Below are 19,442 nucleotides of genomic sequence, written 5' to 3'. Positions count from 1 at the left end.
CGAGTATTTTACGTGTTGTTTTGACATTTGACATTTTTGAGTCAAACGTTCACGTTTAACTCGCCGTATTTTGTTTATTTCAAGATGAAATGTTGTGACACTCACAGAACATAGTCACCAATTATTCATCAGGGCGCAGATATCTTTCATTTTAAGAAAAGTTTTGAATTACCGGAGATACAATAAGAAATACTTACACCACCGCTCCTCTAAAATCGCTTATCGAGCGCTGTATGTGTGACGTGCCATCTGTACTTGGGAGCGCCGGTACCAGGGTGTGATTTGGATGACCATGTGGTAATTAAGCAACTGGAACATTAATTGCACTTTTTCTCAGTTAATTCCATATAATGCAGTGGAAAGGGGTAAGGAAAAGCCATTCACTGTAATGTAATTGAGATGTAAATCAGACCAGATCATGTGAATTTTCTCTAGTATTGTTTTGCTAATTGAAATTAAGTTTGTTTGTATGATCATTTGACCTTTTCCTAATTAATTAGTTTTGACCTTACCATTGAGAATTTTGGCAAAATTTGAAATATTACTGTCTGCAAGAGCATCCTATAGCTTTATCTGAAAAAGGGAATGAAAATTCTGTCTTTTATTACATAACATGACATATATGTAAATTCATGAAAGTTAGGCTGCAAAAAGGATAGTTGCAAATTTGGATATTTACAATTAAACTGTACACTGGAATTATTGAAAATAAATTTTAGAGAATGGTTATCAAAAAAGCTCCAGAGTAAGTATTTAAGAAAGATGTATGTTCAGCAGAATAATTTCATGAGGGTGTAGCCTGAGTAAATTATTCTCTATTTGGAATACTACTTGCTTTTGTTATTTATTATTTTGAATCTAAATATTTGCTATATGTAAGGTAATATGTTGAATATGGTTTATAAAGCTCTATATCTTTGTTCTTATAAGTTGGTCAAAGTGACATCACCATTAATGTGTTTAATTAAAAATGAACATGATTAGTCGTAATAGGCCTTTGTCCTGAGATTTACATCGCAACTTTCATATTTAGATTCTAAGCAGGTTTCTTAATCTAGGTAAAAAATTGTATTTTTAAGTTTTAGTACCATACTCTTCCCTGTTGCTATCAGGGAAACATAGGAATTCAGCTGTCTGCCCATTCCACGTATGGGGGTGAATTATATACATCCATTTCAGAAATATCTATAAAATATGCATGATAAACAACATGGAATTAGATATTATAGCTTGAGACTGTGCCTGACTTAAATTTTCAAGAGGAATAGAGAAATACAACTGTAGATTGTCACGCCGTTTATTCATTGTCTAAGAATTGGTGTTTTGTAGAAGATAATACGGCATTCTATTCATCAGAATAAATATTGGTGAAAATAAACTTTGAAATTCTGAAATATTACCCAATTTACACTGTAGCTTAACCCTTACCCTGCTGAATTTCTATAATGAACTTGTCCATCTTTCAGTTTTGACAGTACCATTAACTGTTAAATGGCGAACAGCGCAGATCATGATCATGATCTACACTGGTCGCAAAGGCAGAATCAGTCGTGTCCAGCATGGTAAGGGTTAAAAGGATTTGTTTTTGAACAGTTTTACATTATTGTATCAAAGAAAAAAGTAAACATTATACTTTTAAGGAAGCTAAAGATATACAAGTTCAGGTTTAAAAGCCGCATGTTTTTAATTGTAATCCCTCACCATGTTCATGTACAATTAACCTTTAGCCTGCTAAATTTCTATAATGGACTGGTCCATCATTCAATTTGGGCAAAACCATTTATTATTCGAAGGGGTGTTTGATGAAAATTTACTGACTGAGTAGCGAACAGTGCAGACCATGATCAGACTGCACGGATGTGCAGGCTGATCTTGGTCTGCACTGGTTGCAAAGGCAGAATCATTTGCTGCCAGCAGGCTAAGGGTTAATATGTAATGACCTTGAATTTCTATTATTGTATCATATAATAAATTATATGGAGGAGAGAGTTTTCCTCTGAAATGCCTTTGTGTTATTTAGCAACACCTAATATTTGTTGAATGTTCTAGCACAGTTTTTCTTCTGACAAAAAGCTGATAAACAGTACAACAGTATCTATAGAGTATTGTTATCAAATATTTATATATTTATCAGTAGATCTAATACTATCTTCTGGATATTTTATCTTTATGTCTTTTACTTTCAGAGTATTCAAGAAAAGTAGTCCCAATGGCAAAGTTACAGTGTATTTGGGAAAACGTGATTTTATAGATCATCTAACACATATAGACCCCATCGGTAAGTGTTGTTTTACATTATTTATGGCTTGATCATCACCAGAATATTCTCTTGGGTATTTTGCAAATATTTCAAAACAATAATTTTTTTATCTACTTTCAACAGCACCTGAATTTTGAACAGGCATCCTGACACATAGGCAATGCCTGGTTGTTGGTTTAATAGAGATTTAACATCAGATCTGTCAATAAAACCTATTCTAGTTGTATAAAGTCACATGCAACAGTGACACCTTGTGCCATTGGAATATTGGTAGACATACTTGCCTACTTTGATTGGCTAACCATCGACCATGGTTGCTGATGAGGAGTTTGGCAGTCGTCCAGTGGGTAACAAGTGAGCCAGTGAAATCCATTGCTTGAAATAACTGGTTCTGATGGTCTGCTTTACACCCATCTTGTGACCAGAAATTTGCAAAGTATCAGTCTTGTGTTATCGCGTTTGTAGACATTGTCAAACCCATGTAAGTCAACACATGCTCTTGTATTGCTACAACTGTCACTCAGCTTATTAGTTCTTATTTACCCAAAGGTACAAAGTATATGTGGGTTATAGGGCAGTCATGCATGTTCGTCCATCCATTAGTTGGAGCAAATCAAACTTGTAGTGTACAAAACAGGTCACTAGGTCCAGGGTCAGGTTCTTACTTCAAGGTCAAAGGTCATGATCGCAGATTTTTACTTTCTCTGTACCAAAGCGGTGTCATGAGAAGCTTCAGTACCAGCAGGAGATGAGCATACTATTAGCATGTTCTGGCTTGATGATTTTTCACAGAGTTAAGCCCTTTAATTTTGCAATCTATACATGGTTTTTATAGACTTTGAAAAATCTTTGAATTTGATGCTTGTCCTTGAAAACTCCTTGAAAATTACTAAACCCTAAAAAATAGAAAAAGTATTTGAATTTTGAAAAGAAAACTGTAAAGAAAATAATGATATTTGGTCACTAATCAATCTGGTACACACAAGTAGCAGTCATAAAAGGCTGCATTTTAACACAATTACAGAGTACATTACCTTTTTAGCTTGACTATACGAAGTATATGGAGAGATATCCTACTCACCCTGGCGTCGGCATCTTTCCCCATCCCCACCTTGGTTAATCCTTATCTCAGTAATTACTTGATGGATTTGCTTTAAACTTAAAATAGTTATTCCTCATCATCACTCACATCATATGGCACAAGGGTTATAACTCTCACACCAATATTTCATGAATTATACCCCCTTTTTACTAAGAATTTCAGGTTAAAGTTTTGATGCACTTTCACTCTATCTCAGTTATTCCAAAATGGATTTGATTCAAACTGAAAGTAGTTGTTCCACATCATCTCCCACATCATATGACACAAGGCCCATAACTGGTACCAATATTTAATGAATTATCCCCCCTTTTACTTAGAATTTCAGGTTAAAGTTTTGATGCACTTTCACTATATCTCAGTTATTACTAAATGGATTTGATTCAAACTTAAAGTAGTTGACAACATCATCACTCACATCATATGACACAAGGGCCATAACTCTTGCACCAATATTTCATGAATTATCCCCCCTTTTTTTTCTTAGAATTTCAGGTTAAAGTTTTGATACACTTTGATCTATCTCAGTTATTACTAAATGAATTTGATTTAGATTTAAAATAGTTGTTCCACCTTATCACCCACATCATATGACACAAGGGGCATAACTCTGGCACCATTTTTTTCATGAATTATGCCCCCTTTTACTTAGAATTATGTCTCCCCCAGGAGACATATTGTTTTTGCCCTGTCCGTCCGTCCGTCCGTACGTCACACTTCATTTCCGAGCAATAACTGGAAAACCATTTGACCTAGAACCTTCAAACTTCATAGGATTGTAGGGCTGCTGGAGTAGACGACCCCTATTGTTTTTGGGGTCACTCCGTCAAAGTTCAAGGTCACAGGGGCCTGAACATTGAAAACCATTTCCGATCAATAACTAGAGAACCACTTGACCCAGAATGTTGAAACTTCATAGGATGATTGGTCATGAAGAGCAGACGACCCCTATTGTTTTTGGGGTCACTCCGTCAAAGGTCAAGGACACAGGGGCCTGAACATTGAAAACCATTTCCGATCAATAACTAGAGAACCACTTGACCCAGAATGTTGAAACTTCATAGGATGATTGGTCATGAAGAGTAGACGACCCCTATTGATTTTGGGGTCACTCTGTCAAAGGTCAAGGTCACAGGGGCCTGAACATTGAAAACCATTTCCGATCAATAACTAGAGAACCACTTTACCCAGAATGTTGAAACTTCATAGGATGATTGGTCATGAAGAGTAGATGACCCCTAATGATTTTGGGGTCACTCATTCAAAGGTCAAGGTCATAGGAGCCTGAACATGGAAAACCATTTCCAATCAATAACTTGAGAACCTCTCGACCCAGAATGTTGAAACTTCATAGGATGATTGTTCATGCAGAGTAAATGACCCCTATTGTTTTTGGGGTCACTCCGTTAAAGGTCAAGGTCACAGGGGCCTGAACATTGATAACCAGTTCCGATCAATAACTTGAGAACCACTTGACCCAGAATGTTGAAACTTCATAGGATGATTGAACATGCAGAGTAGATGACCCCTATTTATTTTGAGGTCACTTGATCAAGGTCAAGGTCACAGGAGCCTGAACAGTGACTTGAGAACCACTAGGCCAAGAGTGTTGAAATTTAGCGGGATGACTGGACATGCCAAGTAGATGATCCCTATTGCAGCTAACCATCAGTGTCTCTTTGACTTTCGCTCCTGACCCCTATTGACTTCTTGCCTATAGGACATGCGCTTTTTTACAAAACATTTTCTAGTTTAAGGTTAATTTTGATGCATTTTCACTATATCTCAGTTATTACAAAATGCATTTGATTCAAACTTGAAGTAGTTGTTCCATATCATCACCCACATCATATGACACAAGGTGTATAACTCTTGCACCTATATTTTATGAATTATGCCTTCTTTTTGCTTAGAATTATACTTATATAGTGTTTTGGTACACTTTATCTTTACCTCTCTCCTTAGTTAATATTTTTGACACAGACTCGAGCTATTGTGCAATATCTTCATCCACCATTGGAGTCATTAAACACTTAGTGACAGCTCCAGTTTCCTCATATGTGCCCAGTTTCACTATCCAGCATCGAAATAGTCGAGCGCTGTCTCCTGTGACAGCTCTTGTTCAAATAGTTGATAAAGTTGTAAATAGTGAAATTCTAAGATGCAGTTTTGAGTTTTGAGAAAAATAGTCCTTGAAAAGTCTTTGAAAAGAACTTGAATTTTCTCTTGAATGTTCTTTATGAACCATGTAATATAGTTTCTTGTTCCTTCCATGGAATGCACCCTCAAAAGTGCTCAATTCCAAATTTAAATGAAACTTTGATAGACATCAGTGAGCAGATGTATAGTGCAGAAAAAATTAACCTTTGTCTTTAATGGTGTCCTGCCTTTTTCAAAGAAAAAAAGGGGGAAAGAAATAGGCTGCGTCCTTTCATTCATCCATCCTTCCATCCGTCACACTTTGTGTCTGGTCCATAACTCTGCCATCCATGAAGGAATTTTGAAATAACTTAGCACAAATGTTCCCCATAATGAGACTACGTGTCATGCGCAAGACCCAGACCGCTAGCTCCAAGGTCAAGGTCACACTTAGAGGTCAAAGGTTAACAGGGTTTGTTTCGTGTCCGGTCCATAACTCTGCCATTCATCAAGGAATTTTGAAATAACTTGGCACAAATGTTCCCCATAATGAGACTACGAGTTATGTGCAAGACCCAGACCTCTAGCTCCAAGGTCAAGGTCACACTTGAGAGGTTAAAGGTTTACATGGTCTGTTTCTTGTCCGGTCCATAACTCTGCCATTCATCAAGGGATTTTAAAATTACTTGGCACAAATGTTCCCTATAATGAGTTGATGTGTCATATGCAAGACCCAGACCCCTAGCTCCAAGGTCAAGGTCATACTTAAAAGTCAAAGGTTAACATGGTCTGTTTCTTGTTCGGTCCATGACTGTGCCATTCATCTAGGGATTTTAAAATTACTTGGCACAAATGTTCTCCATAATGAGTTGATGTATCATGTGCAAGACCCAGACCACTAGCTTCAAGGTCAAAGTCACCTTTGCAGATGAAACATTTTTGGTATAAGTAGAGCTATCCCACTCACCACGGCGTTTGTGTCAGTGTCACACCTTGGTTCAGTTTTTGTACCAGTCCACATTTTGACAAAACTTTTTGAGATAAAGCTTTGAAACTTTCAGCACTTATGTACCATCACCTTATCCAGCTTTAGGCAAGAGGCGTAACTTCATCAGTGAAGAGGACATAACTTCATCAAGGATTTTGTCTGAATTATGGCCCCTTTTCGCTTTCAAATCTTGGTTAGGTTTTCCGTACCAGTTCATATTTTGTGTAAACTGTTTGACATAATTTATGGCTTTGAAACTTGTTTATTAACAGTCTCTATCTGTACGCAAGAGTACATAACTCTGTCAACTATTTTAGCTGAATTATGGCCCTTTTTGGACTTGGAAATAGGTTCAAGTTTCGTACAAGTCCACCTTTTGTCAAAACTACTTGATCTGTGGCTTTGAAACATTGAACACTTGTTTATCATTATAATCTCCATCTGTAGGCAAGAATACATAACTCTGTCGAGTATTTTGGTTAAATTATGGCCCTTTTTGGACTTGGAAATTGGTTCAGTGTTCTTACAAGTCCACATTTTGTCAGAACTATTTGACCTGTGGCTTTGAAACTTTGAACATTTGCTTATTGTCATAATCTCCATCTGCAGGCAAGAGTACACAACTCTGTCAAGTATTTTGGCTGAATTATGGCCCTTTTTGACTTGGAAATTTGTTCAATTTTCGAACAAGTCCATGTTTTGTTAAAACTATTTGACATGTGACTTTGAAACTTTGAACACTTGCTTATCGTCATATCTCCATCTTTAGGCAAGAGTACGTAACTCTTTTGGCTGAATTATGGCCCTTTTTAGACTTGGAAATCAGTTAAATTTTTCGTACCAGTCCATATTTTGTGTAACTTGTTTATCATATGGCTTTAAAACTTTGACCACTTATTTACCATCATAGTCTACATATTATGTAGGCAAGTCTATATAACTATAGGACAATTAAGGACTTTGGCTCAGTTATGGCTCTTTTTAGCTCACCTGTCACATAGTGACAGGGTGAACTTTTGTGATCGCATTTTGTCCGTCGTGTCCGTCATCCGTCGTAATATTTCGGTTCCTTTCGAAAACTGGCCAGATACCATCATGGGTTCCAGAGTTATGGCCCCTTAAAGGGCCAAAATTTGCTATTTTGGCTTGTGAACACGATAGAGACCATATTTTGCAATTGATTTTAATCAAACTTGCAGACAACTTATATTGGCATAATATCACGGTTCCTTTTGAAAACTGGCCAGATCCCATTATGTGTTCCAGAGATATGGCCCCTTAAAGGGCCAAAATTTGCTATTTTTGGCTTGTGAACATGATAGAGACCACAATTTGCAATCAACTTTAATCAAACTTGCACACAACTTGTATTAGCATAATATCTCGGTTCCTTTCTAAAACTGGCCAGATCCCATCATGGGTTCCAGAGTTATGGCCCCTTAAAGGGCCAAAATTTGCTATTTTGGCTTTTGCAGCCATATAGAGACTTCATTTTTGGTTTAATTTGATACAAACTTGCAAAATGTCTTTAGCAACAATATATCTTGGATTCCATGATGAATCCGTCGGATCCAATTATAGGTTTCAGAGTTACAGCCCCTGATTGATCCCTGAAAGAGTCAAAATTTGTTTATTTTTACCTTGTGAACACGATAGAAGTGACATTTTACATTGGTTTTAATCACACTTTCACAAAACTTATGTCACAATAAGATCCTTTTTGAAAACCAGCTAAATTCCTTCATGGGTTCTAGAGTTACTGCCCCTGAATGGGAAAAAATTTTCTATTTTGGCTCTTTCAGCCATATAGAGGTTTCATTTATGCTTTGATTTGATACAAACTTGCACAGAGTGTTTATTTTGATGATCTCTAGACCAAGTTCGAAACTGGGTCATGTGGGGTCAAAAACTAGGTCACCAGGTCAAATCAAAGGAAAAGCTTGTTAATACCCTAGATGTCACATTTATGACCCTATCTTCATGACACTTGGTCAGAATGTTTATCTTGATGGTTCCTAGGCCAAGTTCGAAACTGGGTCATATGGGGTCAAAAACTAGGTCACCCATTCAAACTAAAAGAAAAGCTTGTTAACACTCTTGAGGCCACATTTATGACCCTATCTTCATGAAACTTGGGAAGAATGTTTTTCTTGGTGATTCCTAGGCCAGGTTCGAAACTGGGTCATATGGGGTCAAAAACTAGGTCACCCAGTCAAATCAAAGGAAAAGCTTGTTAACACTCTTGTTCATTTGATGTGCGTGAAACTTGGTCAGAATGCTTTGCAGCATGAAATATCGCATTAATTTTTATCTGGGTCATGTGGGGTCAAAAACTAGGTCACCAGGTCAAATCAAAGAATAAGCTTGTTTACACCCTAGGGGGCACATTTTTAGCTCACCTGTCACAAGGTGAGCTTTTGTGATCACCCTTTGTCCGTCATCAGTCCGTCCATCAACAATTTCTTGTCTGTACGATAGAGGTTTCATTTATGATTTTATTTTAACCAAACTTGCACACAACTTGTATCACCATAAGATCTCGGTTCTTTTTTTGAACTGGCCAGATCCCAGTATAGGTTCCAGAGTTATGGCCCCTGAAAGGGCCAAAATTAGCTATTTTGACATTGTCTGCACAATAGCAGCTTCATTTATGATTTGATTTTAACCAAACTTGCACACAACTTGTATCACCACAAGAACTTGGTTCCTTTCTTGAACTGGCCAGATTCCGTCATGGGTTCCAGAGTTATGGACCCTTAAAGGTCCAAAATTTGCTATTTTGGCTTTTGCAGCCATATAGAGACTTCATTTATGGTTTTATTTGATACAAACTTCCAAAATATCTTCAACAACAATAATTCTTGGATTCCATGACGAATCTGTCAGATCCAATCATAGGTTCCAGAGTTATTTTATATCCGATTACCTCCCCTGATTGTAATCAAAATGGATTAGTAACAGTAAGTACTTATAGGACTTATTTGAAATTTCATTATTGTCATTAGTTGGACTGAGACAATCTGGGTAGATAACTATGGACTGATTTTATGTCAAATTACCTCCCTTTATTTCAAATTAAAATGGGTATATCTCCGTAACTAATAAAGATACTGATCTGAAATTTCATTTATGTCAACAGATGGACTTGGACAATCAGTGAAGATACATATTGACTGAATTTATAACAAATTACCTCCCTTTATTTTTTATCTAAATGAATACACCTTAGCAGCATCTTATGAGATTGGTTTGAAACGTTATTTATGTCTTCCATGGTAAGAAATAGTCATATTAGATAACTCTTGATTGAACATTTATTGATATGAATGCTTTGCTAATATATTGTTGTATAGGCTTGTACTCTGTATCTTCTACATGCATATACCAATGCATGATTACCTCCCCTGATTTTAATAAAAATGGATTTAATCTCGGTAAATATTTATGGAACTTGTTTGAAATTTCATTATTGTCTTTAGTTGGACTGAGGCAATCAGGGTAGATAGCTATGGACTGATTTTATGTCAAATTACCTCCCTTTGTTTCAAATTAAAATGGGTGTATCTCAGTAACCAATGAAGATACTAATTTGAAATGTCATTTGTGTCATCAGATGGACTCGGACAATCAGGGTAGATAACTTTTGACTGAATTTATGACAAATTACCTTCCTTTATTTTATGCAAATGAATATATATCAGCAGCATCTAATGAGATTGGTTTTAAATGTTATTTAAGTCTTCCAGGGTAAGGAATAGTCATGTTAGTACAAAAATGCAGCATTTGAGCCAAGGACCCTCAAACTTGGTATGGAAATTGGCCCTGACTAGGTCAAAAGGGACTGTCACCCTGATGATATTTAATTTGGATGCTATGTGCTCTATGTCAAAACTTGATCATATCATTTTGAGCAATGGTACTCAGGTGAGCCATACAGGGCCATCATGGCCCTCTTGTTTATTCCATCTTCATAAAACTTGGTCAGAATGTTTGTTATCATGAAGTCTTGGATGATTTCAAATCTGGGTCACGTGGGATCAAACACTTAAGTCACTAGGTCAAATTAAAGGAAAAGCTGGTATACACTCTAGAGGCCACTCTTTTGCTCCAGTCTTCCCGAAACTTTGTCAGAATGTTTGTTTTCATGAAATTTTGGACAAGTTTGAATCTGGGCAATGTGGGGTAAAAAACCAGGTCACTAGGTCAAATCAAAGAAAATGCTTGTTTACACTCAAGAGGCCACATTTTTTGGTCCAATCTTAATGAAAATTGGTCAGAATATTTGTCTCCATGAAATCACTAGGTAAAACATGTTTACACTGTTATGGTGTGTTACTCAGGTGAGCGACCTAGGGCCATCTTGGCCCTCTTGTTCTTCTTTTGTCTGAAAATCTCTGGAAATATTTTGACTCCATACTTACATCAATTCTTCGAATAGTCGAGCATGCTGTCAACAGGCAGCTCTTGTTTTTTGTCTGGTCTGTAACTTTTTTAGGCATTGGTGTATATTCAAATAACTTGGCATAAATATTCACCATTACAAGATATTGTGTCATGTGCAAAGGTGAAGGTCACAGGCACCCAAGTTAACTTTCTTTTTTTTTTGTCATGAAATTACCTCCCTTTTATTTGATAAAGTACAATACATGTGTTTTTATATCAGTTTTCACACTAATTTAAAAATAAAATTGTGTTTTAAGTAGATAGATGTAAAAAGCTATTAACAATTGTAGACTTGTAGATGAAAACCCAGGCACAAGTTTTAACATAAAGGTAGGTAAATGCAGCATTACTATGTTTGCAATACATTAGTTTGATATGTTGTGCAGCTCTGCATTGACCAACAATAGAATTAACTTTTTCTGGTGTGTAATCTAAAAACAATTTTTAGTACCATATAAGTGTTATGCATTTCATTTGTTAATTATCTCCCTTTAATATGATAAAATATTTCATTATATTTTTAGCTCACCTGAGCAATGCTCAGGTGAGTTTTTCTGATCGCTCGATGTCCGGCGTCCGTCGTCCGTCGTCTGTCTGTCAACATTTAGCTTGTGTATGCGATAGAGACTGTATTTTTCAATTAATCTTCATGAATGTTGGTCAGAATGATAACCTTGATGAAATCTAGGCCGAGTTCGAAAATGGGTCATCTCGGGTCAAAAACTAGGTCACTAGGTCAAATCAAAGAAAAACCTTGTGTATGCGATAGAGGCTGTATTTTTCAATTAATCTTCATGAATATTGGTCAGAATGATAACCTTGATGAAATCTAGGCCGAGTTCGAAAATGGGTCATCTCGGGTCAAAAACTAGGTCACTAGGTCAAATCAAAGAAAAACCTTGTGTATGCGATAGAGGCTGTATTTTTTTCAATTAATCTTCATGAATATTGGTCAGAATGATAACCTTGATAAAATCTAGGCAGAGTTCGAAAATGGGTCATCTCGGGTCAAAAACTAGGTCACTAGGTCAAATCAAAGAAAAACCTTAGGTATGCGATAGAGGCTGTATTTTTCAATTGATCTTCAAGAATATTGGTCAGAATAATTGCCTTGATGAAATCTAGGCCGAGTTCGAAAATGGGTCATCTCGGGTCAAAAACTAGGTCACTAGATCAAATCAAAGAAAAACCTTATGTATGCGATAGAGGCTGTATTTTTCAATTGATCTTCATGAATATTGGTCAGAATGATTGCCTTGATGAAATCTAGGTCGAGTTCGAAAATGGGTCATCTCGGGTCAAAAACTAGGTCACTAGGTCAAATCAAAGAAAAACCTTGTGTATGCGATAGAGGCTGTATTTTTCAATTATTCTTCATGAATATTGGTCAGAATGATAACCTTGATGAAATCTAGGCCGAGTTCGAAAATGGGTCATCACGGGTCAAAAACTAGGTCACTAGGTCAAATCAAAGAAAAACCTTGTGTATGCGATAGAGGCGGTATTTTTGAATTGATCTTCATAAATTTTGGTCACAATGATTACCTTGATAAAATCTAGGCCGAGTTCGAAAATGGGTCATCTGGGGTCAAAAACTAGGTCACTAGGTCAAATCGAAGAAAAACATTGTGTATGCAATAGAAGATGTATTTTTCAATTGATCTTCATGAAATTTGGTCAGAGTGATTGCTTTGATGAAATCTAGGCCGAGTTTGAATATGGGTTATCTGAGGTCAAAAACTAGGTCACTAGGTCAAATTAAAGAAAAATCTTGTGTATGCGATAGAGACTGTTTTTTTTTTCAATTGATTTTTATGAAATTTGGTCAGGATAATTGCCTTAATGAAATGTAGGTCGAATTTGAATATGGGTCATCTGAGGTCAAAAACTAGGTCACTTGGTCAAATCAAAGAAAAAACTTGTGTATGTGATAGAGGCTGTATTTTTCAGTTGATCTTCATGAATTTTGGTCAGAATGATTGCCTTGATAAAATCTAGGTCGAGTTTGAACATGGGTCATCTAGGGTCAAAAACTAGGTCATATCTAAGAAAATGCTTGTTTTATCATAAGAGACCAATTTTTTGGTCCAATCTTAATGAAAATTGGTCAGATTATTTGTTTCCATGAAATCACTAGGTCAAACATGTTTTACACTGTTATGGTGTGTTTCTTAGGTGAGCGACCTAGGGCCATCTTGGCCCTCTTGTTAGTTATTTTTCCTTACCAATTTAAAAATAAAATCACATTAAATCTTTAGATATGGTTATTAGCATTTGAAACTATTCACAAATTATAGATTTCCAGACATTTTCAAACGTCACAATGTCTTCATGAATTATATGATATAAAGTTATGATTTATGTACATTCTTAGTATGTTGCCCTATTACTTAGAAGGTGTTGTATTGGCATACAATTATGTTTTGTGAAAAATGTCCCTAGGAAGGGGATGTTGGTAACCTTGTTACAAATTATTGTTACTTTTGAATTACCTGCCTTTTCATCTATTGAGGGGAATTTAAGGAGAGTTTACATAATGATAATCTGAAATTTGCGGGAGTGTAGAGAGTGCAAGAACGGTAATCTATCCTCAAGTTATTGCAGAGTTATCTTCTCTCTATCTTAATATTGTCTGAGATGTATATTCAGTTTTCTGAAGGGATTTCATTGTAGTCAATATAAACCACACTTTAAGGAATGCAGAGAACAAGACCTGTATTCTGTTACAATTTACTGCAGATTTAGTTCCCAGCTGGTACATTTCTGAAAAAAACCTACATGCATTTGATCTCTTGACAAAGCACTTTGGTAGGAGTGTCCATCAGTTTCTGTCTGATTTCCTTGTTTTATGCTATTAAATGTTGGATATAAATTTGTCTGGAAAGCATGAATACACCATTAATCAAATTTTGTTTCACATGCCTTAGACAGAAATTTTAAGACTGTTCTTAAGGTGTAAAGGATCTTTTGTTTGTTTGTAAACTTATGTTACAGTCGCCACTGATAACTCATATGGGTAACAGAAAACTGTAATAAGTAATAAATCCTTTTATTCTGATAGTAGTATTTTTGTGTTTGAGGAGCATTGGCTCCAACTCAGAACCCCCTGGTTTCATACCACTGGACCACTGTGTCTGCTCTTAAAGGAACTTTTAATCATGCATGCCTTTGACATTTTTTTTCTTTTACAGATGGGGTCGTTCTCGTAGACCCAGAGTATCTGAAAGAGCGTAAAGTATTTGCACATGTACTAGCAGCATTTCGATATGGCCGTGAGGATCTGGATGTGTTGGGTCTCACGTTTCGTAAAGACTTATTCCTTGCCTCGATGCAAGTATATCCCGCAGTCAAAGATCAACAAAAACCTCTCACAAGACTGCAAGAACGTCTCATAAAAAAGCTTGGACCGAATGCCTACCCTTTTTTCTTTGAAGTAAGTTATTTTATCTTTCCTAAAGTTTTGTGATATTTTTAGCTCACTTGAACACACAGTGCTCATGGTGAGCTTTTATGATTGTTGGAAATCTATTTGTCTTCCACAATTTCTTTAAAAACCATCTCCTAAACCACCAAGTCAGTTTCAACCAAACTTTACAGGAATGCTCCTAGAATGCTTCAGACCTTTTCAAATCTATGTCCACTGCCTTTTAAATGACCTGCTGCCAAATTTCTTCATACTATTCTGTTTTGTTAGAAAACTTGTCTAACAGGGGATGGGGCTAATTTCCCAAATGTTGCTGTATATAAACTTTGAAAATCTTCTTTGAAATTCAAAATAATTTCACAACAATGTCCATTAAACCATTCTGTTCTTGTTCTTAGACTGTCGGGGTGTTTTGCTAATCTCTGAAATAATACCATTAAAATTGTACTGTCACTGTATTACATTAGCGGTAAATGTGACTATTTATAAAATAAAACAAACAAATATACTACCCCCAAAATACAAGATGACAATGTTGGGGTGTGTGACAAATCAAGAAGACTTTATGTACATAAATACAATTAACCATCAGTGGTAATTGTTTAGTACATTTTGATTCATGAGCGATTTTCCTGTTTGGTAAGTAACAGCATATTTGTTATAAAGTAGAATCCACTTCACCTACATCAAGGCACATTAAACTTTAAGTCTTCTTAGATACATTTAAGAATCTTAAAGACAAACAGATGAATGGACATTAAAATTGTTCCATTTCATTGGTATGCAACTGGGGGCATTATTTCATGGGAATATGATCTTGTGAATTTCTGTTTTAGGTGACAGAGATTAATTAACCATTACCCAGCTAAATTTCTATAATGAACTTGCCCATCTTTCAATTTGGATAGTACCATTTACTGTTAAAAGGGGTGCTTATCAAAAAGATACTGACTGAATGGCAAAGAGTGCAGACCATGATCAGCCTGCACAGATGTGCAGGTGGATCTAGGTCTGCACTGGTCGCAAAGGCAGAGTCGCTTGCAAAAATTAAAGGGATTTTATTTGTTCAGGCTTGATTCAACTATGAAAATTAGTTCCTCTATTTAATTATGGTTTGGAATTAAGTCTTTAATTAGCATGGTCTTAATTGATTTCCAGAGTTAAATTATCAGCAATATATTATTCATTGTAAAGTAAGATAAACTTCCTGTCATGATAAGAGAAGATAAATTTCCATGTAGTCTTAACACAGATACAAGGAATTAATTTCTGCCTCACAAACTTCAGCAGAAAATGATATCTTTTCTTGAATAATCATGCATGAATGTAATAAATTATTATGATTCTAGTGTAGTCAAGATGAGGCATGAAGGAATTAAGGTATGGTAGAATTGAGAGGTAGGAAGTTTGATCTCCTTGTATGGTCTCCACAACAAATTGACACAAGACAAGTCATTCCTCCTCCACAGCTGATCCATGTAGGGAATTTTTCAGTAACTTGTGGAGAATAACTCAGTACTGGTTCCTCTAAAATGGTCTCTTGAAGGCCTTCTTTTATCCTAAATAGTTACTATTAAGTTGTCAACATTTTTTTGTACCTAACAAAACAAGGAAAGATGTAAGGTAAACAAACTTAAAATGAGGAAAAAGTGAGAGCTGTGACACAATGTTATCATGATGTCCTAATCATATTATTGATCTAGTCATGTCATTGAAGTGATAATTGTTTACTCATGTTTTCTAGTGTTGTTATGATTAATAATTTGTGTGTTTCATTTATCATTAATCACTTATACAGTATAAAGCAGGATAAACTTCCCTGTGTCATGTTTCCAGATTTTATTGCATATTAAAATTAATTTTCCTGCTGTCCAATAATGTGCATGAAAAATAAAAAGATATTAATTGTTGAATTATGTTGCATTAATGAAATATAACTGCCATTTTGTGGTTGCAAGGAGCAAAGAAATACAGCGTTATGAAAACTGATTAAGATTATTGGTAAATATATACCGTAGGTGATGAAAAGGGCTGAATTCATATTTTTAAAAGTTGGACAAATTGTGATTATTTTTAAAGCAGAAAACCTTTGCTGACCAGTCTTTGTCAGAATTGTAGAAGTGAGTGACTGATGCAAAACTGTTTTGTTTTCAACAAATTATTTGATAGGTCATTATATCCCCACCAAACATGTTTGTGGGGGGGCTATATAGGGGTCAGTTTTGTCACGTCCTGTCCCGTTGCGTCCTGTCGCGAAATCTGTTATCTCAGTTATTATTATGCCCCTCTTCAAAGAAGGAGGGGTATATTGTTTTGCAGATGTCGGTCGGTAGGTCGGTCGGTCGGTCTGTCGGTCGGTCGGAATGTAGACCAATCCGTTTCCGGATGATAACTCAAGAACGCTTGGGCCTAGGATCATGAAAATTGATAGGGAGGTTGGTCATCACCAGCAGATGACCCCTTTTGATTTTGAGGTCTGTATGTCGAAGGTCAAGGTCACAGTGACCCTGAATAGTAAAACGGTTTCCGGATGATAACTCAAGAACCCTTGGGCCTAGGATCATGAAAGTTGATAGGGAGGTTGGTCATGACCAGCAGATGACCCCTATTGATTTAGAGGTCTGTATGTTAAAGGTCAAGGTCACAGTGACCCTGAACGGTTTCCGGATGATAACTTAAGAACGCTTAGGCCTAGGGTCACAAAAGTTGATAGGGAGATTGGTCATGACCAGCAGATGACCCCTTTTGATTTTGAGGTCAGTATGTCAAAGGTCAAGGTCACAGTGACCAGGACAGTAAAATGGTTTCCGGGCAATAACTCAAGAATGCTTGGGCCTAATGTCAGGAAAATTGATTGTTAGGTTGGCCATGACCAGCAGATGACCCCTATTGATTTTGAGGTCATTAGGTCAAAGGTCAAGGTCACATTGGCCAGGAACAGTTTAACGGTTTGTGATCTTCTTGTCCAAAACCATAGGGCCTAGGGCTTTGATATTTGGTATGAAGCACAATCTAGTGGTCCTCTAACAAGATTGTTCAGATTATTTCCCTGGGGTCAAATATGGCCTCACCCCGGGGGTCACATGTTTTATATAGACTTATGTAGGAAAAAACTTTGAAAAACCTCTTGTCCAAAACCACAGGGCCTAGGGTTTTGATATTTTGTATATGAAATCATCTAGTGGTCCTCTACTAAATTGTTCAAATTATTCCCCTAGGGTCAAATATTGCTCTGCCCTGGGGGTCACATGGTTTACATAGACTTATATAGGGAGAAACTTTGAAAATCTTCTTGTCGAAACCACAAAAAATATGGCTTTGATATTTTGTAATGTAGCATCATCTAGTGGTTCTCTACCAAGTTTGTTCAAAATATCCCTCTAGGGTCAAATATGGCCCCGCCCCAGGGGTCACATGGTTCATACAGACTTACATAGGGAAAAACTTAGAATCTTCATGTCCATAACTTACATCATTCAAATTTCACCACATGTATAGTTTTGAGTGGCAAGATGAACCTTGACATGAGTTGACCTTGATCTTGACCTAGTGACCTACTTTCACATTTCTGTAGCTACAGCCTTCAAATTTTGACCACATGCATAGGTTTGTGTACTGAAAAAAACTGACCTTGTTATTGACCTAGTGACCTACTTTCACATTTTTGAAGGTACATGCTTCAAATTTGGACCACATGCATAGTTTTTTGTTCCAAAATAAAACCAGAATGGTAGAACTTTTGTTTACAGTGAGCATATAATTTCTGTTCCTTGTGCAATTACTGAATGCATCAAGGGGGGCATTTCGTGTTTGACGAGCTCTTGTTAATCCCCTGCCGTGGCGGAGGGATTATAGGAATGGTCTGCGTCCATCCTTCCGTCCGTCCGTCCTTCCGTCCGTAACAAAATCGTGTCCAGTCCATATCTCCTAAACCCCTTGAAGGATTTTCATGAAACTTAGGTCAAATGATCACCTCATCAAGACGATGTGCAGAACCCATGAGTCAGCCTTGTCGGTTCAAGGTCAAGGTCACAACTCAATGTCAAAGGTTTGAGCCTGCACAATCCGTCCGTAACAAAATCGTGTCCAGTCCATATCTCCTAAACCCCTTGAAGGATTTTCATGAAACTTGGGTCAAATGATCACCTCATCAAGACAATGTGCAGAACCCATGAGTCAGCCTTGTCAGTTCAAGGTCAAGGTCACAACTCAATGTCAAAGGTTTGAGCCTGCCATTTTGTGTCCGCTCTATATCTCCTAAACCCCTTGAAGGAATTTTATAAAACTTGGGTCAAATGATCACCTAATCAAGACGATGTGCAGAACCCATGAGTCAGCCTTGCCGGCTAAAGGTCAAGGTCACAACTCAAGGTCAAAGGTTTGAGCCTTCCATTTTGTGTCCGCTCTATATCTCTTAAACCCCTTGAAGGAATTTTGTAAAACTTGGGTCAAATGATCACCTCATCAAGACGATGTGCAGAACCATGAGTCAGTCATGCCGGCTCAAGGTCAAGGTCACAACTTAGGGTCAAAGGTTTGAACCTTCCATTTTGTGTCCGCTCTATATCTCCTAAACCCCTTGAAGGATTTTCATCCAACTTGGGTAAAATGATCACCTCATCAAGGCGATGTGCAGAACTTATGAGTCAGCCATGTCTGCTCAAGGTCAAGGTCACAACTGAAGGTCAAAGGTTTGAGCTTTCCATTTCGTGTCCGCTCTATATCTCCTAAACCCCTTGAAGGAATTTTATAAAACTTGGGTCAAATGATTACCTCATCAGAACGATGTGCAGAAATTATGAGTCAACCATGCCAGCTCAAAGTCATGGTCACAACTAAGGGTCGAAGGTTTGAGCCTTGCATTTGGTGTTCACTCTGTATCTCCTTAACCCCTTGAAGGATTTTCATCAAACTTGGGTCAAATGATCACCTCATCAAGAACTCATGAGTCAGCCATGTCAACTCAAGGTCAAGGTCACAACTGAAGGTCAAAGGTTTCAGCTCTGTATCTCCTAAACCCCTTGAAGGATTTTCATGAAACTTTGGTCAAATGATCACCTCATCAAGACGTTGTGCAGAATTCATGAGT

The 19,442-nt window shown here is 36.9% G+C and overlaps 1 protein-coding gene across 2 annotated transcripts in view; it reads left to right on the top strand.

Annotated features, from left to right (window-relative positions):
- Positions 1 to 19,442, top strand: part of LOC123553918 (beta-arrestin-1-like) — a 171,583-nt gene that overhangs the window by 70,656 nt on the left and 81,485 nt on the right. For both annotated transcript variants that reach the window (XM_045343665.2, XM_045343664.2), the window contains exons 2-3: positions 2,187 to 2,278; positions 14,121 to 14,362. In XM_045343665.2, the coding sequence (XP_045199600.1) occupies positions 2,187 to 2,278; positions 14,121 to 14,362 (334 nt within the window). The remainder of the gene's footprint in view (positions 1 to 2,186; positions 2,279 to 14,120; positions 14,363 to 19,442) is intronic.

This window comes from Mercenaria mercenaria, chromosome 7, assembly GCF_021730395.1.
Source record: "Mercenaria mercenaria strain notata chromosome 7, MADL_Memer_1, whole genome shotgun sequence".
In the NCBI taxonomy this organism is placed as follows: domain Eukaryota; kingdom Metazoa; phylum Mollusca; class Bivalvia; order Venerida; family Veneridae; genus Mercenaria; species Mercenaria mercenaria.
The sequence above is the reverse complement of the archived record's forward strand: the minus strand, read 5'-3'. Positions and strand labels throughout refer to the sequence as shown.